This window comes from Carcharhinus amblyrhynchos, chromosome 25 (genome assembly GCF_965287045.1).
Source record: "Carcharhinus amblyrhynchos chromosome 25, sCarAmb.v2.hapA, whole genome shotgun sequence".
Classification (NCBI taxonomy): domain Eukaryota; kingdom Metazoa; phylum Chordata; class Chondrichthyes; order Carcharhiniformes; family Carcharhinidae; genus Carcharhinus; species Carcharhinus amblyrhynchos.
The window spans coordinates 15,283,889-15,310,679 of record NC_137348.1 but is presented as its reverse complement, the minus strand read 5'-3'; the positions used below and the strand labels follow the sequence as shown (position 1 = coordinate 15,310,679).

General features: G+C 39.9%; 1 protein-coding gene across 6 annotated transcripts in view; it reads right to left on the bottom strand.

The window, feature by feature from the left end:
• Window positions 1-26,791, bottom strand: part of LOC145358418 (disabled homolog 2-interacting protein-like) — a 739,003-nt gene that overhangs the window by 213,203 nt on the left and 499,009 nt on the right. For 5 of the 6 annotated variants that reach the window (XM_080212472.1, XM_080212474.1, XM_080212473.1 and 2 more), the window contains one exon: window positions 15,815-15,933. In XM_080212472.1, the coding sequence (XP_080068598.1) occupies window positions 15,815-15,933 (119 nt within the window). Of the gene's footprint in view, window positions 1-12,209; window positions 12,404-15,814; window positions 15,934-26,791 lie in introns of those variants that run through there. The other variant, XM_080212477.1, reaches the window with a different exon arrangement.

The window sequence follows — 26,791 nt, the reverse complement described above, 5'->3', positions numbered from 1 at the left end:
ACCACCAACCTTCATGTCGTTGGCCAACTTACCAACCCATTCCTCCACTTCCTCATTCAGGTCATTTATGAAAATTAATTTATTAAAATTAATTAAAAATGATTTAACAACACAGTTTAACTATAATAAATGAATTTGCTTAACCTTTAACAGTTGAATACTTAAATGTAACAGAATACAATTCTTAAACAGCTAAGTTATTACCTAGTTCGAATCAAAATATTTTTCTTATAGACTTAAACCGCTCTTTAAAATTAGTTGGCAAAACAGGCATACTTGCTGTAACCTGGGTTAACAACCTTGGAGCACAGTTTCAACACAGTGGTAATGATTGTCCTATCATCCTTAAGAGTATGACCTATGTAATTTATGATGCTGTAATTGTATAGATTTTTAACTTAGCAGAGTGTTGGTTACATGCAATAAGTGTTTCACGTAGAAGTTTTGGTAACTGCAGCTGTTACTTTAAAGATAAAACATGTGAAACAATTCAAAGATGTAACCTATCTTCTTCTGCCTGCTGCGTATTTCCACCATTTTCTGTTTTAATTTCAAATATATTATGTTGCCTTATTTCTTCAAATCGTGTACACAAAATTTATATTTCACTAAGCTGTCTTTTTCTCTTTTGCAACTACTCCCACTAACACTTAGTGGCATTTAGACTTACACGCCTGACAATGATAAAGTCAAAAATCTCTACTTGGATGAAATTTGATGAAGTGTTAAATGAACAGATAGAATTCTGGTGATGACCTTTTTACTGGTGCAGCATCAACTAGAACTGTTGTCCCCGAACATTGTGCATTGTCTACCCAATAGCTGAAGAAGAAAATGTTCTACACAATGAATTACGCAGATCATTGTTGTGCTGTTAAATTTTGTGGACCTGGAGTGTTGGGAGAGAATGTTTTGGCACTGTTGTTTAATTGTTGGACAAATCCCAACATCAGGGGAGAAGGGAAGATAGTCCCTACTGTCTGGAGTCATAGCTCCAAGGCTATGGTTGCTGGAGGCCAATCATTTCAACCCCAGGATATCTCTGCAGGAGATCTTCAGTGTAGTGTCCTAGGCCCAATCAGCCTCAACTGTTTAATCAACAGCCTTCTCTCCATCAGTAGTCCAGAAGTAGGGCTATTAGTATTCAGCACCATTCATGATTCCTTGTGTACTGAACAGTCTGTGCCCCTGTGCAGCTAGACCTGGACAATATTCAAGCTTCAGCTCATAAGTGACAAGTAACATTTGTGTCACACAAATGCCAGGCAATGACCATCCCCAATTAGAGAGAATCTAAACCATCTCCCATGGCTTTCAATGGAATTTCCATCAACATCCTGGGGGTTACCAGAAGCCAGAAACTGAACTGGACCAGTCATATAAATACTGAGGCTACAAGAGCAATCTGAAACTTGGAATTCTGCAGTAACTCACTTCCTCACTGTCCAAAGCCTATCCACTATCTACAAAACATAACTCAGGTGTGTGATGGAATAAGCTTCATTTGCCAGGATAAGTGCAGCTTTAGCAACATTCAAGAAGTTTGACACCATTCAGGACAAAGTAGCCCACTTGATTGGCATCCCATCCACCACCTTAAACATCTCTGAACACAGTGGCAGTAGTACGTACTATCCACAAGATGCATTGGAGCAACTCACCGAGCCTCTTTAGATTTTCCAAGTCCATGACCTTTACAACCTTGAATAGCAAGAACAGCAGGTGCATGGGAGCACCCACCACCTGCAAGTTCCCTCCGAACAATACATCATCCACGGGTCACAGTCTGAGAATTCAAGGTAAGATGGAGGTAAGGAGACATTTCTTCACCCAAAGAGTGGTTAGCCTGTGGAATACATCACCACAGTAAAGTAGTCGATGTCAAAACATTGAATGTATTCAGGAGGTGGCTAGATATAGCACTTGGGGAAAACGGGATCAAAGGTTATGGGGAATTAGGATTAGGCTATTGAGTTTGACGATCAGCCATGATTATAATGAATGGTGGAGCAGGCTTGAAGGGCCAAATGGCCTCCTCCAATCTTCTATGTTTCTGACTTGGAAATATATTGTTATTCCTTCATTACCGCTGCATCAAAACCTTGGAACTCGCTTCCTAACACAACCGTGGGCATAACTAGATCAGATGAATTACAGCAGTTCAATGACTTTCACCATCACCTTCTCAAGGGCAATTAAGTCCAGGCCACAAATGCTGGCCTTGCCAGCGGCACTCAAATCCTATAAAAAGAATATAAAGAAATCTATATCAACAGGAACAGGAGTATGGATCTATGCTCAATATATGATATTCAATGCATTCCACTAAGTCTGAACAAATCTACTCTAACATGTCCATTGATAACAAACACTTCAATGAAAATTAATTAAACTGAAAAGAAAATATGGTTCAATATTGCTCGCAAAGCAGTACTGTTTTTTCTCAATGTCATTTTTACTCAATCAGTCTACCAGCATAAACGTAATTAATGACAATGACAGAAACAGATTCTTATGCCAACATGGGGGTGTGTTTTAAGTGAACAGGGCTGAAAGCTGACGTGTGGGAGGAGGAATTGGCAAAGAAAGTTGGCTTTAGTCATTGCAATCTGTGTTTATCTCTGTAAATAAGTGGCAGTGCTTGACTGATATGACAGCAGGATTTAGAACATAAGAGTTGCCAACCTGTGTGGATTATCCAAGAGCCTTCAGGACTAGAAGATGCATCCCCACTACTACTGGCAACTGGGGAGGAAAAGAGAGATTTGTATCTATGGTTGACATGTATGTGCTTTCATCTGGTGGCCTGTTGGCTATTAGAACTTCAGGTGGAAACCAGTCACATGATCAATCTTTCAGGAATTCATTTGAGATTTGCAACCCAGTGGCAATTTACACATTTTCTCCAGGATGCATGTTCTGAAATGTAAAACTCAAAAATGAGTATTCCATGCCAAAAGTGTCTTCCCAAACCATCAGCGAGTATGGAGTAACATTGCCACATCCCCACACCCCCCTCTATGTTCAAGTCATTGAAAACAACAACTAATTGCATTTATAATACGTCTTTAACAATGGAAAATGTTCCAAGATATCACACAAGAGGCTGAAGGAGGAGATATTATGAGGGGTGGCTAAAAGCTCAGTCAAAGAGCTAGGTTTCAAGATGGACATTAAAAGGAAGAAAATTGTTGAATTTTAGGTAATTCCAGGATTGCGGGCCAATGGCAGCATTCTCACCTAAGTCAAAAGGTTGTGTATTCAAGTCCAGCAAACATGTATCACATTAAAAATATATGTACATTTTTATTTGTATGCCTTTAATTACTTTTGCTTGCGTTATGCTCTAGCTCTCACAGTGGATTGCTTCTTTTTCCATCTTGACACAAACAACTAGCAAATGTGAATCAGTTGGGCTGGATTACGTGAAATAAAATCATCCCCACCACCAAACAACAGAGAAGCATCTGATCTCTGCTCTGTGTTACAACAGATAGAAGGTCAAAGATTGTGAATTTGCTTGTGGAACCAAACACGCACCATGTTATAGAACACTGCAGTGAATATACTGCACCCACAAAAGAACAATAAACAAGGTAACGTAGATGAATTTGAGCAGAATTCAAGTATTTGCAAAACAGTACTAAACTGCACAATTCATTTTCCTTTCAGGTTTTCACTTGGGTTATCATTCAGACTGGACATGGATTATCACACAAGAATCACTAATGATAGCTTTCAGGTATCAAATCAAGCATCATTAAACTGCTAAAAGAACCTGGCAGTTAAACAGGTGGCATGTCTTTTCATATAAAGCAAGGATAAAAATTATTTGACATTCGAACAAAAATTATAATGTAAATGAAAAATATAACCAGCAGGCAAAACAGCAGAGGATTCAGATCATCCCTCTTTCTCATTAACATCAACAAATTACATATATTCCCCTGATCAGAGCCGTCCTTCAGGTATCATTTGCAAGAACTGACTACAGTGAAATATTCCACTATCCTAGGTCAAACCGCAAAGTAGAGGCAGCAGAAATTAATCCCAATTGTAGCTTGTGTTTAAACATATCTTCTGCACAAGATCACAAAAACAACTCTGTTAAACCAAATTAAAAGATTCTAATAAGTTCTGAATTTTACACTGAAAATGCCAAGTTTCATGAGGGATAAAATCTTATTTCAAACAATTTATCTATAGTTAAAATCACAACCCAAGCATCAAATTAATGCACCATTGGTTGGTGAAATAACAATAGAAGTCTTTAGTTTGGGTTATTAGATACCAAGAAAATACTGGTCATCTTTATTGCCAAAAAGACATACGATTTGTAGATTTTTCTTGGAATTTGTTCAAAGCATTAACTACGGAGGTACAAAAACTTACAAGACAAGTCTCATTTTACCGAAGCTTTGTCGTCAAAGTACCAGAAAGGTCACAAAACAATTTTTATGAAGCATTTCTAAATGTTAGCAACATTACATCTGCATTAGTAATTTACAATCTTAAGAGACAAAGTCTGCTTAGTAACTTACTCCAGTGGCATTACTTGCCTTAAGAACAACTTTTAGTGGAACATCACTTCTGACATACTAATGCACTGATAATGAATAATTTGTTTTAATAGGTTCATAATAAAAGATTGCCTCAAGGACATGCATCTTAAATGTAGATGTGCTTCTGTATAAATAAACTATAAATGAATACCAGTGAAAGGGGTCTGGATATAATCAGCTCCATGGAACTAAACAAAATGATGAACCCACCAGGTTATGGTTTCATGCCATCAGAAATGGAATCGTAGTTACAGTTTGGAAGGCCCATCCTCTTATCTTAATGGGGAGTTGATTTCATTAATATCAAGATCATAGAAAGAATATGAAACAGAAAACACCTAGTTAAATAATTTGTTATGAAGTAAATATGCAGTAATTGCATAAAAGATTTTTTTATTTGTTTGTTAGTTTGAGAGGAGAGCAAAAGATAGTAGCAGCTGATTTGTTCTTCAAGTATACTTGAAACAACAATTTCACGAATTGCAACATTAAGTATCATGGTTTATCAAAAGTCGTTGCTGTGGGAAGGGAAATAGAGCACCAAGGGCTGCTGTAACTTTGCTTTTACAACCTCTAAGTATTATTTTGGAACAATCAGGGAGTTACCATTCTGCAGCACAAACTGAAAATCTGAATTCAGATCATTGTCAATTTAACGTATTTTGTAGGTGTCTCTGGTTCTGAGATTTCCTTATAAGAATACCTATCTGAACATTCTTGACCTGCTGTTAATCTCACCTCAATTGTTTTGGAATATCTCTGAAGGCTCCACACTTTAACCGCCTCTGCTGTTTTCATTTTCTTTAACCTGTTTCCTTTTCATTTTTATTGCAATTAACACCTACCTTTTTTCATTAAAGCCATGAGTCAGAAACCTGTCTAGTAAATTAAACACAGACCATAAGAACATAAGAAATAGGAGCAGGAGTAGGCCATCTAGCCCTTCGAGCCTGCCCCGCCATTCAATAAGATCATGGCTGATCTGTTGTGGCTCAGTTCCACTTTCCCACCCTCTCCCCATAACCCTTAATCCCCTCTCTTATCAAAAACCCATCAACCCGCGTCTTAAAAATATTTACCGAGGCAGCCTCCACCACTTCAACGGGCAGAGAATTCCAGAGATTCACCACCCTTTCAGTGAAGAAGTTCCTCCTCAACTCCGTTCTAAACCGCCCCCCCCCTTTATCTTGAGGCTGTGCCCCCTAGTCCTACTGTCTTTTTTGAGCGGGAAGAGTCTCTCCACCTCTATCCTATCCATCCCATTCATCATCTTATACGTCTCAATGAGATCTCCCCTCATTCTTCTAAACTCTAACGAGTACAAGCCTAGTTTATTCAGCCTCTCCTCATAGCTCAAGCCCCTCAACGCCGGTATCAGCCTAGTAAACCTCCTCTGCACTCCCTCCAAGGCCAAAATATCTTTGCGCAGGTGCGGCGCCCAAAATTGCACACAGTACTCCAGCTGCGGCCTCACCAATGCCCTATACAGCTGCAGCAAGACCTCCCTACTTTTATATTCAATCCCCCTCACTGTGAAGGCCAGCATCCCATTTGCCTTCCTGAGCACATGCTGCACCTGCAAGCTGGGTTTTTGCGACTCATGCACAAGGACCCCGAGGTCCCTCTGCACCGTCGCCTGCTGCAGTTTTTCGCCACGTAAGTAATAGTCCTTCCTACCATTATTCCTACCAAAGTGGACCACCTCACACTTGCCAACATTAAATTCCATTTGCCAGTTCCTGGCCCATTCGCCCAGCCTGTCTAGATCCTTCTGCAGACTCTCCACACCCTCCGCACAATTTGCCGTTCCCCAAATCGTGGTGTCATCAGCAAATTTCGACACCCTACACTCGGTTCCCTCCTCCAGATCATCTATATAAATGGTAAATAGCTGAGGCCCCAGCACCGACCCCTGGGGCACTCCACTAGTCACCAATCCGAATAGCACCCGTTGACCCCCACTCTCTGCCTCCTATTTGACAACCAATCCTCTATCCACGCTAACACCCTACCCCCAACTCCATGTCCCTCGACCTTCTGCAATAACCCCTTGTGAGGTACTTTGTCAAATGCCTTCTGAAAATCCAGAAAGACCACATCCACCGGCTCTCCTCTATCCACCGCCCTAGGCACATCCTCATAGAACTCCAGTAAATTAGAGGCTTCTCTGCTGTAATTACTTGTTTTTGACGCATCTCCTTCGTGATCAATATTATCAATTCACTCAAATTCACAATTTTTTCTAACTCCTACTTTTCATTTGTCGTGGTGTTGTTGGAACTATGATCCCAGCATTTCAGCTCTCCCCTTTGCATCTGACACCCTCCTTTTTTTTATTCTTTCATAGGATGGCAGTGTCAAAGCCAGCATTTGTAGCCCATCCCTAATTGCTCTTGAATAGAGTGGCTTGCTAGGCATTAAAGAATCAACTACATTACTGTGGATTTGGAGTCACATGGTGGACAAGTAAAATGATAGATTTCCTTCTCATTTCCATTTCATGAGTGAAACAGATGGGCTTTTTACAACAATTCACCTGAGACTAGCTTTCAATTTTATTAATTGAATTTAAATTCCACCAGCTGGGATTTGAACCCATGTCCCTAAACCATTAGCTTGTGTCATTGGATTATCAACCCAGTGACATTACCACTATGCCAGTATTGGCCACAGTAATGAAACAGCACCTGGTCAAGTCACTAAAGATAACTTGTGAAACTTGCCTCTCTGCTCTCTCGAATGCCATCTAAACTGACATCCTCCTCCAACTTCCAAATTGACAGCTGGGTTTTGGGATAGGGAATGCCAGCACTAGGGGCTTGAGAACAGTCACAGATGAGGGGGAGGTTAGCACAATCTTGGCATTGAGAGTGAGGCCTTCAAGGGATGGATGTTGATACAATGGCAGCAGTGATGAGATGGGGTTGAGGATGGCAGAAGGGAAACTGAAGACTTCAGAGGGGGACCATGAAGTTGGCCGGGGGGGGGGGGGGGGGGGGGGTCGGGCCGGCTCCTTCAGGCACTTTTTAAATTCTAATTGCATTCTTAATGTGCATCCTTCAGGATATCTGTTTTACAGATTTCAGTAATTGCTGTTTCACACATGTTAGAGCATGTTATTTGTTGCAGTACCACATCCCATCATAACTTCAACTAATTTCTATACTTTCCATATGTTGCACAATTTGCTGTCAGTATATAGCTGCTTGTATTTCTGCAGCAGTCTTCACATACACAATACATCTTGAAGTGTTTTTATATTGAGAACAAATCAATAGATATCAAGCAAGAAGAGAAAATAGAAGAAAAATAAGTAACAAATCAAAGACCAAAGAGAGAGAGAGAGAGGGAGAAGGGTTTTGCTAACATGTTGAAAATGGGGTCTGTTTGGGCAAGCAACCTTGTGGGCAGGAGTGTAGTGGCTTAGCTAATGATTGTCAAGTATGGAAAGGAAGCATCAGATACAATGTAAAAATGCGTGACAAAAGGAGATGAACATAAGACATAAGAAACATAAACTTAAAAGGAGATGAATATTGAATAATGGAAAAAAAGCAATAAGGGGATTTGAAAATGGCAAAGCCAAATCAAAGAGGGCATGAAGTGGGACTTAAAGGAGATGGCTGATGAGAAATTGAGGATGTGGGCAGTAGCATTTTGACTGAATTGCAACTTGTAGAGGGTTGAATCACATTCCATGATTCTATATTAGTCTTCACTCAATAGTAATACCATTAGCCCTGAATCAGAAGGTCCTAGCATCAAGGCACACTACAGGACTTGAACAAGGCGACATTAGCATGCAATGCCAGTGCAGTTCTAGACTGTTGGGAGGGTGCTATATTTTGTACGAAACGTTAAATCAAGGTTGCATCTCCTCTTGCAGGTTGATACAAGAGATTTCACACCATTCTTTAAACTGAGCAGTGGAATACTCCCAATATCCTGCAACAAAAGGTTATTTATTTCATTACTGTTTGTGGGACCATGTTCTGTACAAACTGGCTGCCATATTTCCCTCTACTACGACAATGAATATACTCAAAGTACTTCCTCAGCTGTATACCACTCTGGCATATTCTGACATTATGAAAGTTGCTATATGAAGTGGTGGTTCTTTCTTTCCTTCTTTTCTTTGAGCCACGGAAGCCCACAAGAAGACTTCGAGAGAAGTCAAGCCTCAGGCCGTAGATGAAGTGGTCTAAGATTCTGGTGATAGATGTGAAGAGCTAGAGATTTTAAGAGTAATAAAGCAGTTTAATCCCTGATTCCTTAGCTGACAGCTCACCATTTTCCCCTTTAATTTGTGTCCATAATTTGGTTCTATTTAATGTAATACACTTAAAGATGTCTATTGAAGTGCACATTAAAAAATAACTAATTGGTTTGAAAGCAGTATGGGACATCCTTCAGTCATGGTGATAAGGTACTAATACATTCAAGTTCTTTCCTACATTACACAGTCAAAGCCATATCATAGGATACAGGATTTACTCATTTCCAAATTAGATTGTGGATCCTTAAATGACAGGCTGTGATCTGCTTATGGATTTCTAAACTAAATTTTGTTGATAAACTTTTAATCATGAGGTGACAAGAGCACAGGCTTGTCAGTAACCTTTGACCTATTTGTAAATCTCTTTTGCTCAATTCTACTCATCACTAGAGATGTGTGAGACTAGCAACAAGTACTAGCTAGCCAGAGGAGAACAATCTCACAGGATGAGGCAAAAACTGACCAGATTAAATTGAAGAATTATTTTTGAACAAGGTTGAATTGAGAGCTTGTGTTCACTGTTCTGGTTCTTCTTTGAAGCAGTGAGGATGGTATTCTCTATCAGATATGAATGTTGATTAACTTTGATGAATAATTAAGAGGAGAAAGCATGGCAAAATGTGACTTGGGTTTATATTTATAGATTCAAAAGGTAAACATTTGTTGAAACAATACCTTTCTAAACATGCAGAGCCAGTCTTGGACCTCTGAATGGCTGTTGTCTGAGATAAGTTGACTTTGGTTGAATACCCAAGTGTGAAGATCCCACAGATAAATCACTGAAATGTGCAAGCTCCTAGTTCAAAGTTTATAGCTCATTAAACCATTGCTTCTGTTAAAAAATTCCCCATTATGTCTTGTTATTGTAACAGCAATGTTTGTGTGAGACATGATATAGTCAAATTAATGAAGGCATTCAGGAGGTTGCTATCAGCAATATTAAAAAGCACATGTATAAATGTACTTTACGAAGATTTGCTTGTAAGACTAAATTAGTTTTGCATTAAACAATTTAAATACATAATGAAATTTTGGGTGGCGAATGTCAGCCTCATTCGCACAAACAGCTAAAAGTCTAAAGAAAAATCATATACTACAATCAAAATCAACAAACTGCACACCAGGTCACTTTACTGTTAACGGGAAAATTGAAATGAAAATTTAAGCTTTTATTCATATTCACAGAGAAGAAAAAAAACAAGGAAAAGTCCCTCCTGTAGCATTGAGGCAGACCCATTATCCTCTACACCCAAACTATGACTGTAACACTACATTTGGCACTCTCTCCCTTCCATCTCTAGGTATGGTATGCTTTGTCTGTTTAGCATGCAAGAAACAATATTTTTCACTGTGACAATAATAAATCAAATCAACATACTGAAGCAGCAGTATTGACTGTACCAGAGACTGAGCGAGCCCATCCTCATCTGTTGGCTGTGCTACTCCAAAGACGTGGGGGTCAGGTTGATTGGCCACGCTAAATTATCCCTAAGTATCAGGGGGATTAGCAAAATAGAAGGGGTTACGGGGATAGGGCCTGGGTGGGATTGTTGTCAGTGCAAGCTCGATGGGCCGAATGGGCTCTTTCTGCACTGGGGTTTTATTCTTAATAAAATTCAAGTATTTGTAATTAAACAGGAGTTCCTAAGTTATATGACAATATATATAATTTTCAAAAGCATGGATTCCAAGGTAGCTTTACCAACTTTGCTGGAAGATATGTTTTCTACAGAAAAGGCAGAAAAAATGCTATTTTGAGAAAAAGCAAAATATATTAAAGATACTTACAAAATTCCACCTAGACTTATATGAGTTACCCCATTTCAGAGTAAATGGAATTAGGGTCAATGCCTCTTTTGCCTTCTTGTCATTATTGACAGATTAGCTTTAAGATGTAACACACTGGGAAAATACTTTCATTCCTTAATTAGCAGCAAATCAATTTCTTCCACTGACTTCAATGCGTTTAACCTTGCACCCTTAACCAACCAGCCGCAGGGTGGATAAGGGAAACCAGCTTACAAGAATGAAATGCAACTGTAGAAATGCAACTCTTTTTTCCCCTAGAATCAGCTGAACAGTATAGAGGTTAAGTCCTTGATCCACAGAGAATTTTAAAACAATCTAAAGAGTTAAAATATATCAAAAATAGGCTCCAGTCTACAACACTTTAAAGCAAGCAATTCACTAATATATTTATTCTTTAGAATCTTTAAATAATTGAAACCAAAACATGGGAAGGCCTAACCCAACAGCCATTCTGAGCATGGACAAAGGCGAAAACGTGGAATAAATGTCTCCAAGCGTGAGGATGAGAGTGTCAGGCAGCTTCCATGACTGGGCAAAGACCAAGCTGAACATTAACAATGGATTTTTTTTTAAAAAGAGCCTGACAGCCCAAAAAAGGTGGACTATAACCAAGCTTGCTTCAATTATATGTGATAAACCATCTGCTTTCATGAATAAGTGGGTCAAAATCTGATGCTGGAGGGGGAGCAGAATAAAAAAAGCTGATAGCTACAATCAACTACAGCATCACTAGTCATTTGTTTATAGCAAAAAATCTTCAACGAATAACATTTAATGTGGTGTGATATGCTTCACGTGAGATGTTCATAATTCATCATCTCAACTTACTCTCACCACAATTAGCTTCCAATCAGGCACTGGCACTTCATGTTGGCAATATTTAATTTAAAATGCCCTGTCCAAATACAGTCCACGTTTGAAGGATAGCACTGCGTGCTTTTCAGTTTAAATAGATATATGAAACTCTTACCCACCCACCATTATGTTTTCTTGAAGTCCTAGTGCAGGGGTAACATAGAAATGATAAACTAAGAAACACAAAATTACACCAATCACATATTCGAAAATGCAGTAATTACAGCATAAAGATTAGTGGAGTTGTGTGTTAATTTATCTTACTTCTTTTCTAGTGTATCATTCTGCTTTATTACATTCACCATCCTTGTTGCCTATGCTCTAGTTATACATGGTTTTACAAGTAAAGTTATTGATAAACTTTCACTGTCCTACAGTTAAATCAGGAACATCCAATTCATGCTTCTAATGTAATGTGCACTTATCAGCATTACAAATATTTTGGTTCTGAGGCAGCTCATTAAATTATGAATTAGAGAACACGTGAACAGAACCATTTTAATTTCACTCCAGCACTGAAAACAATCAAGGTCTGTTTTTAAATAACACAGCAATGATGTAATATTTTTGATTGTTCTATAAGAGAATAAAGTTTTGCACCAATAGCAGAAATTAGAATGATATTAGAAATGCAAGACCACAGCTAGATGGACTGTGAAAGTGGTAAATAAAATAAAAACCATACCAATGTAAGAGTCTTAACTTACTGTATGCAAAAATTCCAAAAACAAAGGGAGATTGAATCCATCTTCAGTTAGCAGCCATAGTACTTTACTCATCAAAGAAACTTGAAGATGTTTATGAGCACTTTCTGACTGGAGATGGACAAGCACCGACAGCCATAGAAACAGCATGGTCAAATGCTACACCGTAGCTGTGATGAAGCATCTGCTGGTATTCATTGCTGCATAATATAGTTATAGAATCTAAGTGAAAGCATACAAAGATTGTAAAACATCAGGATTCTTATGACATCCAAAACTGCAAAGTGAGGCTTGTTTCTTTTTATGCTGCATACTATATACTATATTTAACATTTTTCTTTCATTAAAATCTACCTATTCTTCTGCAGTAGCGGTTTAATATCCCTTACTTTTCAAAATAAAAGAAAAGGCAATGTATTATAAAACCTCTTAAGGTAAAGCAAGTCAATGGCTAGGTTCATTTAAGACAGCTGTCAGGTCAGCATCTTTCTCTGTCTCCTGACGGAAGTGCTCTACTAAAGAGCATCAGCAACACCAGAAGAAAGGAGGGACAGCAGTGTGAGTCATGTGGAACCAGATCATCAAGTCTGAACACGTTTAGCCCTTTAGGTATAAAGGCAACAAAAACACAAACAAGTGTACTTCAGATGTAAAGATAACAGAATTTGAAAAACAGAATGACTAATTGAAGCTGGAAAGAGTCAGTCTTTTTTTTGTTGACCTATACATCCTTGGATTTAACATGCTCTATATTTGAAACTATATCAATAACCACTTATCCTCAGCAATTGTCCAGAGACACTGCGACTGATTGAGCATACCATGTGCTGTCAATCAACCTTATCAACACTTTGAGCAAACCAGTCTGCAGCAATAAACTCCAATTGCTTTGTGCCAGAAAATGTGAAATATCGTGTCTGCTTGAGACAATGGAATTGAGGAAGCAACAAACTGTGCATTGAAGTGAGTGAAGGACCTATGCAATATCTTGGAAAGCTATGAACTTAACAGGATCTGCCTTACCCAAATGTGCATTTAATCAGAATAGTTAATACTGAGTTAATGATAAAAAAAAAATCAGGACTCAAAGATTGACATTTAAGTGTATTCATTGGGGTGATGGCAGAAGTTTGTGATTAACTCATTTAGCTATTAAAAACGTTCACCATTAAAATAAAATCAGCTGTTGCATTAGGAGGTTCATTGCTCCTTAATAATCACCGTTGATAAGGGAAATGTGTATCTAAACCACAGAGACCAGGAAGTCCTGGGTTTATACTTGGTCCATGTTATCTCAGTTGAGGTGGCAATATGGCACCAAACTAGGCTTCAAACTCTGGAGAAGGGGGAAAAGAAAATTAGCTGTGATTTTCATGCCTGATTGCAGTACAATAACCCTACTAAGAAAGTGTTGTCAAAAATCTGCAGTAAGCCATTAGTTCGCTGTTTAAGAATAATGGTTACTCAGGTGGTACCAGGTCTGATGAAATGAATGTCCCAATCTCAGCACTGAAGGAGGAGAGAAAACCAAAAGAGAAAATTGTATAACATATCAAAAGCTTTTATCAAAAAACAACCTCTTTATTTCATCCCTTTGGATCCCTCAAGGTCAAATGCTTTATGGAAGGCTCCATCTGGATAGCCATTCATCTACTCAGTTTGAATTTCAACAAGAGAAGCATTTTAGTGCATGTAATGACATTTGGGGAAGGGGATTGGGAGAGGATAATTCAAACAAATAAATGCAATATTTGTGGATGAATGTGCTTGGAATAGCAAGCTAGGAATGTCAGAGTAAGTGTGATATTCAAAAAGGCTCATTTTCTCCACAGCATTGATTGCCATTTTTCTCTTTTGGATCCCTAATCTTTTGGAAGTCCAACCAAAACGCTATGTGACCAGGCATTCATTATTAAATGATTAAAAAATTGGATCATATACACTCAATTTTAAACAAGTTTGAAAAATCTGACATATAACAAATGACATGCATTAAAGAGAAAGTATTATTGCTGTAGCACTGATGCCATACTCGCACATTTTATTGGCTTATTAAATTGCAGTTTAAGTTTCTGGAAAAGGCATGGGGCAAAAATCCTCTTCATGGTAAACAATAATTGCAGCTAAATTAATAGGGAACATCTGTCACCAAATTCAGACTGGATTTAAAGTGTCTTTCCAAAGGCCAGTGCACCAATCTTTTTTCCATTTATCATTTGAACAGACAGAGCATGTGTAGACTGGACTGGGGGATAATTAGATTCAATTTCACTTATACATGATTTACATGAGTTTGTGCTACACTCATTATCAATTTACCACTACTGAGGAACTGACACAAACATTGCTTCCGTGACCAATTCTAGTGTGGTGTCCCAATGAATAAATATGAAAAAGGGAAGCAATTGGGTAACCAGCACTATTCATTGGCACAATGTGTTTTTGTACAAGGCTATAGAATATTCATTACAACCAGCAGACCTGTACATCAAATTTAAATATTTCAATTATCCCACCCCATCTCAATATGTGGATGGATTATCCATAATTTCTCTTCCACTTTGTCCCTTGGTTAATAAGAAATATGTTGAATGCCTTAGTAAGTGTGGAATGATCTATGCTGTTTGAAGGAAACAGATGGCTAATTATCACTACTTTTAAAAGCGAATTGCAAAATTGACAGAATGGCCTGGCGAAAAGAATGTGTGGTCCGGGCTGCGTGAAGAGACGCAGCAGTAGATCAATGACTGTGACCCACACTACGGATCGTCGACATGACTGAATAATAAATACCCCGCTCATGTGGACAGTATCTTGCTATTCATTATGATGGCGTTGGGGGGGGGGCACATTAAATGCCTCATCCATACAGTTACATTAATGTAGGAGACTGAAGACACGATTCAGCACCATACCTCCGCTAAAAGACGACAATCGCACGGACAGGTGATAAGACTAAGCAACTCTTCCCCACCTACGCACTGATACCTGCATTTTCGGGGGATGGGTGGGGGTAAATATCGGTTGATATGAGATTCACTTTCAGATATCCTTGTATCCCAGTAACCTCTCCTGACAGTAACTCGCGGTCAAGGTACAAGCGGAACAGGTTAACGAGCACTACACTTTACACACAACCCAACCCCAATTGCAATAGTTAAACCTAGATATTCAAAACAAAGCATATACGTATGTGTTGAAAGAGAACAATAGACTGGCAGCCCGTTTTATTCATTCTCCTGAAAACATATCTGGCTGCTGAGCTGTATAAATTTTAACTACTTCTTTGAATAATTAATTTCTTCCAAAATCCAGAAAAGATGCACATCACAGGGGAACAGGACCAATAATCACAATAATGGCACGCCTCGTTTCACGGGAAATAAATGTGGGAACAATTATGCTAGAAAAGATCTTTATAATTCGGCTGTATTAATATTTGGGTTGAATCCTCGGCAGCTGTATAAAATCATTACACCATCGCCAAGGAAGGCAGCAATTGGGCAAAACGTCCGCCACAAAGGAAACATTTGTTAATGCAAAGAGATTCGCGCGGTGCCGATAGTAAAAGGCACCGAGGAAAGCGAAACATCAGAGTCGCTCTTTACCTTTCATTCTCCACGCTCCTAAATCCAGGTAAGATGTGCCGGAAACTGCTGTTCCTGTCGAGCTTGGGCTGGCTCTTTGTCCTTTTGATGGAGCCTTTCAGTCGACGGCTCAGGAACCCCTGTTGGCAAATGACAAGAGGAGAGACTATTGAGGCACTTCCGTCCGACTGAAAGTCTGCGACTGGCCAGCACAGCCTTTACTGCGAGCAGCGCACATCGTCAGCGCCGCTGCACATCAGCACATCCCACAGCTGGGAACAGTGGGTGGGAAGCGGCAACGCGCCGCTCACTGCACACTCCCTCCGCCTCGGTTGCCTTAGCGACTATTAACTCTCAGAATAACTGCATCTGCCTTGTGTTCAAGAAAAAATAGCATAGGCCTGTTACCAGTTCAGCACCTGTGAAACTTTTCTGTATTTTTGAAACACTGTGGTTACATCTAGTAACTGTTCAGGTGTTAACAATTTGGGCGACAGACGAATACTGCTGCTTTTACAGGCAGTCTCGTCTCCTTGTAAGAAAACTGGAAACACACAGCAAGCAGTTCAATGCTCCATAAGTTTCTCATAGTAAGGCAAAGAGTAAAAATAAGCGTTACACTGGGTGAGCAACAGATTATTCAGAATTCCCCTTGAAAATCTGAGGCGAGTGACCTTAAACCAAATGACTTCACATTGTGTCAGATTTTTAAATTGAGCTCAGCTTTAGAATGCAAAACGTGTTTTTTTTCTCTCAACACTGAAGATGAAGTCGTATTTCTGATGCGATCATTATCTGTGTCGAAGTGCAAGGATTTTTAAGCGTCAGTAAACAATAGATAAATGCTAAATTGTCCATGAAATTAAGAAGAGCACAATAACGATTTAAATCACACGTACACGTTTTAAAACACAACGCACGCAGTCTGATAAATTTAAAGGCAGTAATGTCAGTTTCTAGTCGCGACGTTGCCTTTCATTCATTAAGCTGGAAAAAGATCATCCAGTTACACTCGGGAGCGAACTGCTTAAATGTCCACTGGCCGTATGACGTGGTGATGGTTTTATTAAAGGTGCACATTTGATAATGAATACATAGAAGCATAGGTCTGTCAGTGATAAGTCATTTCCAACTTCCTAAGTGTTAGCATTTTAAATGTAGTTTTTATAGTTGCCTTGTTACCAAAATATGGTGATTGAGTAGTAAACTTTTAAAAAAAACGTTCAAGAAACGGTTTTGGAGCAATCAAAACAAATGAGGTCTTGATGCGTTTTTGGTACAATAATCTGCTTAGGCATAGAAAGGGACATAGAAACCCTACAGCGCAGAAAGAGGCCATCTGGCCCATCAAGTCTGCACCAACCTCAATCCCACCCAGACCCTACTCCCATATCCCTACACATTTACCCACTAATCCCTCTAACCTATGCATCTCAGGACACTAAGCGGCAATTTCAGCATAGCCAATCAACCTAACCCACATATCTTTGGACTGTGGGAGGAAACATGAGGAGAATGCACAAACTCCACACAGACAGTGATCCAAGCTAGGAATTGAACCCAGGTCCCTGGAGCTGTGAAGCAGCAGTGCTAACCACCGTGCTGCCCTTGACGCCATACTTCATAGAATCATACAGGGGAAGGCGATGGCCTAGTGGTATTGTCACTAGACTATTAATCCAGAAATTCAACTACTGTTCTGGGAAGCTGGGTTCAAATCCCACCAGGCTAGATAGTATAATTCGAATTCACTAAAAAAATCTGGAAATAAGAATCTACTGATGACCATGAAACCATTGTCAGTTGTCAGAAAAACCCACATGGTTCACTAATGTCCTTTAGGGAAGGAAATCTGCTGTCCTTACCTGGTCTGGCCTATATGTGTGACTCCAGAGCTACAGCAATGTGTGGTTGACTCTCCATTGCCCTCAGGCAACTTGGGATGGGTAATAAATGCTGGCCAGCCAGCGACGCCCTTGTCCCATGAACAAATTTTTAAAAAGTGCAGAAGAGGTCCTTCGGCCCAAGTCTGCACTGGCACATCAGAAACTCCTGAACTCCCATCTAATCCCATCTGTCAGCTCTTGGCCCATAGCCCTGAATGTTATGCCATGCCAAGTGCTCATCCGTTTTTTAAAGGGTGTGAGATAACCCACCTCCATCATCCTCCCAGGTAGGGCATTCAGACTGTCATCACCCTCTGGGTAAAAACATTTTTCCTCACATTCCCCCTAAACCTCCTGCCCCTCACCTTGAATCTATGTTCACTCGTGGCGTTGTTTAAGAAGGGTGGCAGGCAAAAGGCAGGGAATTACAGGCCGGTTAGTTTAACGTCTGTTGTAGGTAAAATGTTAGAATCCGTCATCAAGGAGGAAATAGCGAGGCATCTAGAGGGGAATTGCTTGATAGAGCAGACGCAGCACGGTTTCGTTAAGGGGAAGTCGTGTCTGACAAATTTATTGGAGTTCTATGAGGATGTGTCTAGGGCAGTGGATAGAGGAGAGCCAGTGGATGTGGTCTTTCTTGATTTTCAGAAGGCGTTTGACAAGGTACCTCACAAGAGGTTATTGCAGAAGGTAAGGGGGCATGGAGTTGGGGGTAGGGCGTTAGCGTGGATAGAGGATTAGTTGTCAAATAGGAGGCAGAGAGTGGGGGTCAATGGGTGCTATTTGGATTGGCGGTTGGTGACTAGTGGAGTGCCCCAGGGGTCGGTGCTGGGGCCTCAGCTATTTACCATTTATATAGATGATCTGGAGGAGGGAACCGAGTGTATGGTGTCAAAATTTGCTGATGACACCAAGATTGGTGGAACAGCAAATTGCACGGAGGGTGTGGAGAGTCTGCAGAAGGATCTAGACAGGCTGGGCGAATGGGCCAGGAAATGGCAAATGGAATTTAATGTTGGCAAGTGCGAGGTGGTCCACTTTGGCAGGAATAATGGTAGGAAGGACTATTACTTACGTGGCGAAAAACTGCAGCAGGCAACGGTGCAGAGGGACATCGCGGTCCTTGTGCATGAGTCGCAAAAACCCAGCCTGCAGGTGCAGCAGGTGGTCAGGAAGGCAAATGGGATGCTGGCCTTCATAGCGAGGGGGATTGAATATAAAAGTAGGGAGGTCTTGTTGCGGCTGTATAGGGCATTGGTGAGGCCGCAGCTGGAGTACTGTGTGCAATTTTGGGCGCCGTACTTACGCAAGGATATTTTGGCCTTGGAGGGAGTGCAGAGGAGGTTTACTAGGCTGATGCCGGAGTTGAGGGGGTTGAGCTATGAGGAGAGGCTGAATAAACTAGGCTTGTACTCGTTAGAGTTTAGAAGAATGAGGGGAGATCTCATTGAGATGATGAATGGGATGGATAGGATAGAGGTGGAGAGACTCTTCCCGCTCAGAAAGGACAGTAGGACTAGGGGGCACAGCCTCAAGATAAGGGGGGGGCGGTTTAGAACAGAGTTGAGGAGGAACTTCTTCACTCAAAGGGTGGTGAATCTCTGGAATTCTCTGCCCGTTGAGGTGGTGGAGGCTGCCTCGCTAAATATTTTTAAGACACGGGTTGATGGGTTTTTGATAAGCGAGGGGATTAAGGGTTATGGGGAGAGAGCGGGAATGTGGAACTCAGCCACGACAGATCAGCCATGATCTTATTGAATGGCGGGGCAGGCTCGAAGGGCTAGATGGCCTACTCCTGCTCCTATTTCTTATGTTCTTATGTGACGGACCCTTCAGCTAAGGAGAACAGCTGCTCCTTATCCACTCTGTCCATGTCTCTCATAATCTTGTATGCCTCAATCAAGTTGCCACCCAAGTCTTCTCTACTCCAATGAAGATAACCCAAGCCTACCCAACCTCTCTTCATAACTTAAATGTTCCATCCCAGGCAGCATCCTGGTGAATCTTGGTTAAGTTCTTGGTCAAACACTGTCTTGATGTCTCATGGGCAGTCACTTTATAAGACCATAAGATATAGGAGCAGAATTAGACCACTTGGTCTATCAAATCTGCTCTGCCATTCAATTATGGCTGATAAGTTTCACAACGCCATTCTTACGCCTTTTCCCCGTAACCTTTGATCCTCTTATCAATCAAGAACCTGTCTCTGTTTTAAAAACACTCAATGACCTGGCCTCCACAGCCTTCTGTGGCAATGAATTCCATAGATTCATCACCCTTCTAAAGGGTTGTCCCTTTACTCTGAGACTGTGCCCTCTCTCCAACTAATGTAAACATCTTCCCCACGTCCATTCTATCCAGGCCTTTCAGTATTCTGTAACTTTCAATGAGATTCACCCTCATCCTTCTAAACTCCATTGAGTATAGACCCAAAGTCCTCAAATGTCAAGCTTTTCATTCCCAAGATTATTCTTGTGAACCTCCTCTGGATCCTTCCAAGGCCAGCACACCCATCCTTAGATATGGGGCCCAAAATTGTTCATAATATTCCAAATGTGGTCTAATCAGAGCCTTAAAAAGCTTCAGCAGTACATCCCTTCATTCTCTCAACTTCAGCTTCCCTCTTGTGTTCAGCTCTTATGTCTAAGTTTGAGCTGAGGCTGCAATGAGGTCAGGAGCCAAGTGACCCTGGCAGAATCCAAACCAAGCATCAGTGGGCAGGTGGTAAATGGCATTGATAGTGTTGTTGAATAACTTTCCATCACTTTGCTGATGATCAAGAACAGACCGATGGGGCAGTATTTGATGAGATTGGATTTACCCTGCTTTTTGTGTACAGGGCATATCTGGGCAACTCTCCACATTGCTATGTGGATGCCAGCATTATAAGTGTATTGAACAGCTGGGCTAGGGGCACGTCATTTCTGGAGTTCGAGTCTTTAGTACTATTGCTGGGATTTGTCAGGGCCCACATTCTTTTCTGTTTCCAGTGCCTTCAGCTGTTTCTTGGTATCACATGGAGTGAATCAAAGTGGCTGAAAATTAGCATCTGTGATGTTGGAGACCTAAGGAGGTGGTTTAGAAAAGCACAAGCATACTACCCCTTCCCTTCTCCACAGTAAACTAAAACATTTAGTTAAGTTCAGACATTGTCAGCAGAATGGCAGAAATATTGAACAGAATAATATATTTTCAGATCAAAACATTTCATTGGGTTCCATGTTCAGTAGCTTAAATTGACATTGAACTGTTCTGAAATTACTTGTGAAAAGTAATGATTTTGAATTCAAATTTAAACCTCAGTATTGACCATTTAATTTGCCACATGATCTTCAAACGAACCATTTTCTTTTTGTCTTATTTATGTTATCAACAGATGTTCAGGAACTCAATGACTTACCTAATAATCACCACTAATAATATCTGTGAAGTGTGATCTGATTTCAGAATAAGATAAAGCATAATCAACACTATTCGTGATTGGAGGTCAGAAATTACATTTGTTGTGAGCACTATTCCTTTTTCTATGGAAACTTAATTTATGGACCCTAATGCCTTTGATCCCTCCTTAGCTTCTTTCAAGACTTCGCTGATATTTATCTGAACCCAAGGTTTTATTTTTCTCAGGTTTGGTTACTATCTCCTTTCTTAAACTGTTATAATATGACTGTTGATGAATTCCATTGATGTGATTTGGTATCCGCTTCTGTGAAAACTGATGCAAGTTATTTACTCAACATTCGTGCCATTCCAACATCATTCCCCAGGATTAGCACATAACATATTTTGGTTTGTCTCATTGAGGCTCTATCCCCATCTTCATTCTCTGTTACTTATGTGCCTATAACTACCATATATTTTAATATTGTTTACTTATTTTAATTTGCATGTCTCATAGTCTATTTAAATCTGTCTGTGCTTTGCCTTTGTGCATTGATCTCCCCTTGCCTACCTGGTGCCACATAAGGGAGATTTTGGAAGGGGATAGTGAAGAACCAATTGCCATGGTCTATTTTGAAGCATAACATAGTAAAGAATAGAGTGGATGTCCTGCTTACACAGAATGAGAAGCTAGGAAGTAAAATGTAAAGAACCTCGAGGGTTATAATCTCTGGATTAGAATTGAGCTTCTGAGCATGAGGAACAATACATCAGAAAGTCAATGCATGGTGGAAAGGTTACCAATGTCCTTGCAGAAATAGGACAGCAAGGACAATTCCTATAATACCTATGACTACAATTGAAAAATACTTAACTGGCTGTAAAGTGCATTTTAGTGTAAATGCAAGTCTTTTATCTTATTTAAACTAGCAGAAATGGGAGGGAGATTTTGGTGAATACAATAGTAACTTAAAATAAAGAAAAAGGGATGAGAGCAAAGGTTAGTGTACAATGAGAGATGCAGGAATTAGCAAAGGCAATAGGAAGTAATAATAAAATATCTTAATTTCAAAATTAAACTAAACATGAGGAATGAGGATAGAACAAAGGAATGTAAAGTGGAAAAAAATCACTGACAAAGAAATTAAACAATAATGAACAATATTTAAAGGGAAGATCAATGCACAAAGGCAAAGCACAGACAGATTTAAATAGACTATGAGACATGCAAATTAAAATAGGTAAACAATATTAAAATATACAGCAGTTATCGGCACATAAGTAACAGAGAATGAAGATGGGGATAGAGCCTCAATGAGACGAACCAAAATTTGTTATGTGCTAATCCTGGGGAATGATATTGAAATGGCATGAATGTTGAGTAAATAACTTGAATCAGTTTTCACAGAAGCAGATACCAAATCACAACAATGGAATTCATCAGAAGTCATATTATAACAGTTTAAGAAAGGAGATAGTAACCAAACCTGAGAAAAATAAAACCTTGGGTTCAGATAAATATCAGCGAAGACTTAAAAGCTAAGGGGGGATCAAAGGCATTAGGGTCCATAAGTTTCCATAGAAAAAGGAATAGTGTTCACAACAAATGTAATTTCTGCCTTCATAAAGGGAAATAGAATTGCCTGAGTGAACTGTAGGTCAGTTAGTTTATACCGGTGGTAGGTAAAAATACTAGAATCTTTGCTAAAAGATCTGCTTCTAAAAAATTGAGAGACTGAATATATATATGGAAAAAAAAGCATGAAGTTCTAAAAGGAAGGCCATTCATAACCAACCTTTGTTTATTTTTTCTTCAAATCAGTAAGAGCAATGCAGTGGATGTATTATTCATGGCCTTTCAGAAGGCTTTTGATGAAGTGCCACATAAGAGACTCCTAGCAAAGGTCAAGGTATATTAAGTCAGCAGAATGGATTGAAAAATGGCTAAAGAACAGAATTTGGGAATTAAGGATAGTTTCTCACACTGGCAAAAAGTGGGAAGTAATGTCCAGCAAACTGATGTTCAAATTTGCAGATGATACAAAATTGGATAGGAAGGCGAGTTCTCAGGGGGATGCAGAGATGCTTCAGCGTGATTTGGACAGGCTGAATGTGAGAGCTGCTACATGACAGATGCAGTATCATGTGGACAGATGTGAGTTAAGAAGCGGGTTGATGGGTTCTTGTTAAGAGAGGGGATTAAGGGTTATGGGGAGAGGGCGGGAAAGTGGATTAAGGGTTATGGGGAGAGGGCGGGAAAGTGGAACTGAGCCACAACAGATCAGCCATGATCTTATTGAATGGCGGGGCAGGCTCGAAGGGCTAGATGGCCTACTCCTGCTCCTATTTCTTATGTTCTTATGTACTTGAATGGGTATAAATTGAGAGCTGGATATTCAACAAGACCATGGAATCCTGGTGCATCAGTTGCTGAAAGTAAGCATGCAGGTACAGCAGGCAGTAAAAAAGGAAAATAGTATGTTGGCCTTCATAGCGAGAGGATTTGAGTATAGAGATAAGGATGTTTTGCTGCAATTGTATAGGGCATTGGTGAAGCCATATCGGGAATATTGTGAGTAGTTTTGGGTGTCCTTATCTGAGAAAGGATGTCCTTGTTACAGAGGGAGTACAGCGAAGGTTTACCAGCTGATGAGGAGAGACTAAATTGGTTAGGATTATTTTCCCTGGAGTTTAGAAGAGAGGGAGGGGATTTCATAGAAACTTATAAAATTCTAACCAGTTTAGACAGGGTAGATTAAGAAAGAATGTTCCCAATGGTGGGGGAGTCTAGAACTAGGGGTCATAGTTTGAGGATAAGGGGTAAACCTTTTAGAACTGAGGTGAAGAGAAATTTCTTCGCCTAAAGGCTGGTGAATTCTGAACTACATTCTGTGGTAGTGAATTTAAGGCCAAAATGTTGTCTGATTTCAAGAAGAAATTAGATATAGCTCTTGGGGCAAAGAGGATCTAGAGATATGGCAGGGAAGTGGGGGGACCAGGATATTGAATTCAGTGATCAGCCACGATCAAAATAAATGGGGGAGCAGGTTCAAAGGGCCAAATAGCCTACTCCTGCTTCCAGTTTCTATGTCCATCAAATAGGTAATGATTTGGATTTGAAGTTGGAAATTGGAATTTTGGAGGGAAATTTGCAGATGATACCAAATTTGTGACACCAAAGAATAGAATTATAAATACATTCGTAGAATGGGCAGATAACAAGCAAATGGAATGTAAAATGGTGAAGTGTTAGGTACTCCATTTTGGTGGGGGAGGGGGGCTGCTAGGGGGAAGCAGTAGGTGGGTGCTATATTGTTGAAGGTTCCATTACAGTATAAACAATCTCAAATAGACTGTAATTTGATAGATTTATACTTGCATAGACTAGGCAGCTGACTGAATTGCTTAGAGTTCTGCTTCTGAAATATTGTAGAACTAGTAGCGTTTTCAAGGTTTGTTAATTCAAAGACAAATTTTAATGTAACTCCTCCAGTCAGTGCGATACTACATGTTTCAATAACTATAGTACAGCCAGAATTTCCAAGGTGACAATGAACTGGTAATGAAGTTTCAATATAAATTTGAGTGCAATAATGGAATAAAGCAATGTCACGGTGAAGTAAATATCAAAATAACAATTTTCCAAGCTGCTTCTCAACAACAGTTTTAGAGCATTAAAATTGGGAAGGTGGGGGTGGAGAATGGGAACTGAAATGAACCAAGTACATTTACAGGTATAGAAGCATGGTGGTTATCATAATGGAGTACGATTAAGAGCATCAACTAAAATAAAAGCAAAATATTCCCGATGTTGGACATCTGATATAAAAACAGAAAACGCTGGTAAAACTCAGCAAGTCTGGTAGCATCTCTGGAGAGAGATACAGACTTAATGTTTCAAGTCCCTATAACTTTCCTCAAAGGATGAATTTAAATCCTGCCAAAGCAGTTTGAGAATCTGAGTTTAATTTTTTTTTAAAGACATGGAAGTACAAAGCTGACATCAGTAAAAGGAGCCATGAAACTGAATCTGGCTTCTATGTGACTGAGTACCACGCCAATGTAGCTGATGCTTAATTGTCTTCTGTAGTATCTTACATGTTGTCCAGTTGTATCGAATTGCTTGTACTTCAAAAAGGAGGCTCACTGCCATCTTGTAAGGGCAGCTGGGGTAGACTACAAAGCTGTTCTCTCACCAATAATATCCACATTCTGAGAAGAAATATAGAAGTTCTCTCTCATAGTAATTAGACATTCAATTTAGACAAGTATGTTTCAGTATAATAAATGTTTACAAGCAGATCCTTTCAGTAACAGTTTTGGATTCTAAGCTTTACCACTATTATAGATGTAATACTGAACACAAAGACACGCTCTTGTCTAAGAGTCTTTGGATATTGCTAATTGTATTAGCATTTGCTTTCACCTTGTGCCAGAATGATGTGGTAAACTCATGTAATCCAAATACCAATACTTACGTTATATTGATCTATTTAGTTATAATTTGAATGTAGAATATAAAGTTATGTCAGTGCAGTATTTTATATGCTACCTAGAGCCTTGCTGAATTATCGATAGGCAAAGGGATCGTTGGGACTGCTCGTTCACCACAGTCTCTTATAATGCTGCTTTAGTTGTTTCAACAGAACTGTAGGCCAGAATTCTCCAATCTCGCCCACAGCTGGGATTCTCCGGTCTCACTGCAGTGAATGGAATTGAGCACCAAACTTTCTGTTCTCGCTGGCAGCAGTATACGTGATTGGAGAATTCTGGTCAAAATATTTTTGACATTTTACTTCCTCTTCATTCGGCCTTATGCATTCTAGAAAACTCCCTCTTGCACTCACAGGCAGGAATTAATACAAATCTGAAGGAATCCTGGGATCTCAACTGGTATCCTCTGATTGGGATTCCAACACTATTTATTGCTGGCATTTTTCAAGTTTTGGTGCTCCCTCCCTCAATTTTCACTATCCCCAGCTGAAGATAAAATGCTGCTGACTTGTTCCTAACCTCTTATTAATAACACTCCAGAATCAACTATTAGGTGGTTTGCTAACCCTCTCCCTTAGCTTTCTTGGAAACACAGGAGAGGTTGCAAACTTATCATTCGGAATCGAGACAGATGAGGCATTTAATTTGGCAGGAGGCAAAAAAATCTATTTCCCAATGTGAAACAAACTATGGAAATATTGTCCTCCCAACTTTCAAGGTGGGTCAAGCTTCCCAACAAGTAACATCGGGAACCCCATTTATATGCATTAATGAGTGCTCATTAGAAGAATGCCTCACTGGAATTAAATGTGTCCTCCAAATTAAGTTCCCCAACAATGGATAATTAGAATGTTTAGTTTTACGACTGTACACAAGTGGTGCAAACCTAACGAACTTCACTTCTTCTCCAAGTTTGAATTCAACCAATGTTGTTTTTGCCTTGTTCACAGTAAAAGCTGTAAGAAAGCCGGGTAGAGGAGGCATGACTGGGCGGGGAGGAAAGACCAGAGAGGAAAGGTGAGACAGAAACAGAATTGAGGGGTGAATGGATAATCAGGGTAGGATAAGAGACTGGCCTGGCATGTTTAAGACACTGTCTGGGGAAATGAAGCCAGACTATCCAGGGATTGTTTAAGAGATTATCTGGAGAATGAAGCGAGACATAAGAACATAAGAAATAGGAGCAGGAGTAGGCCATCCAGCCCTTCGAGCCTGCCCCGCCATTCAATAAGATCAT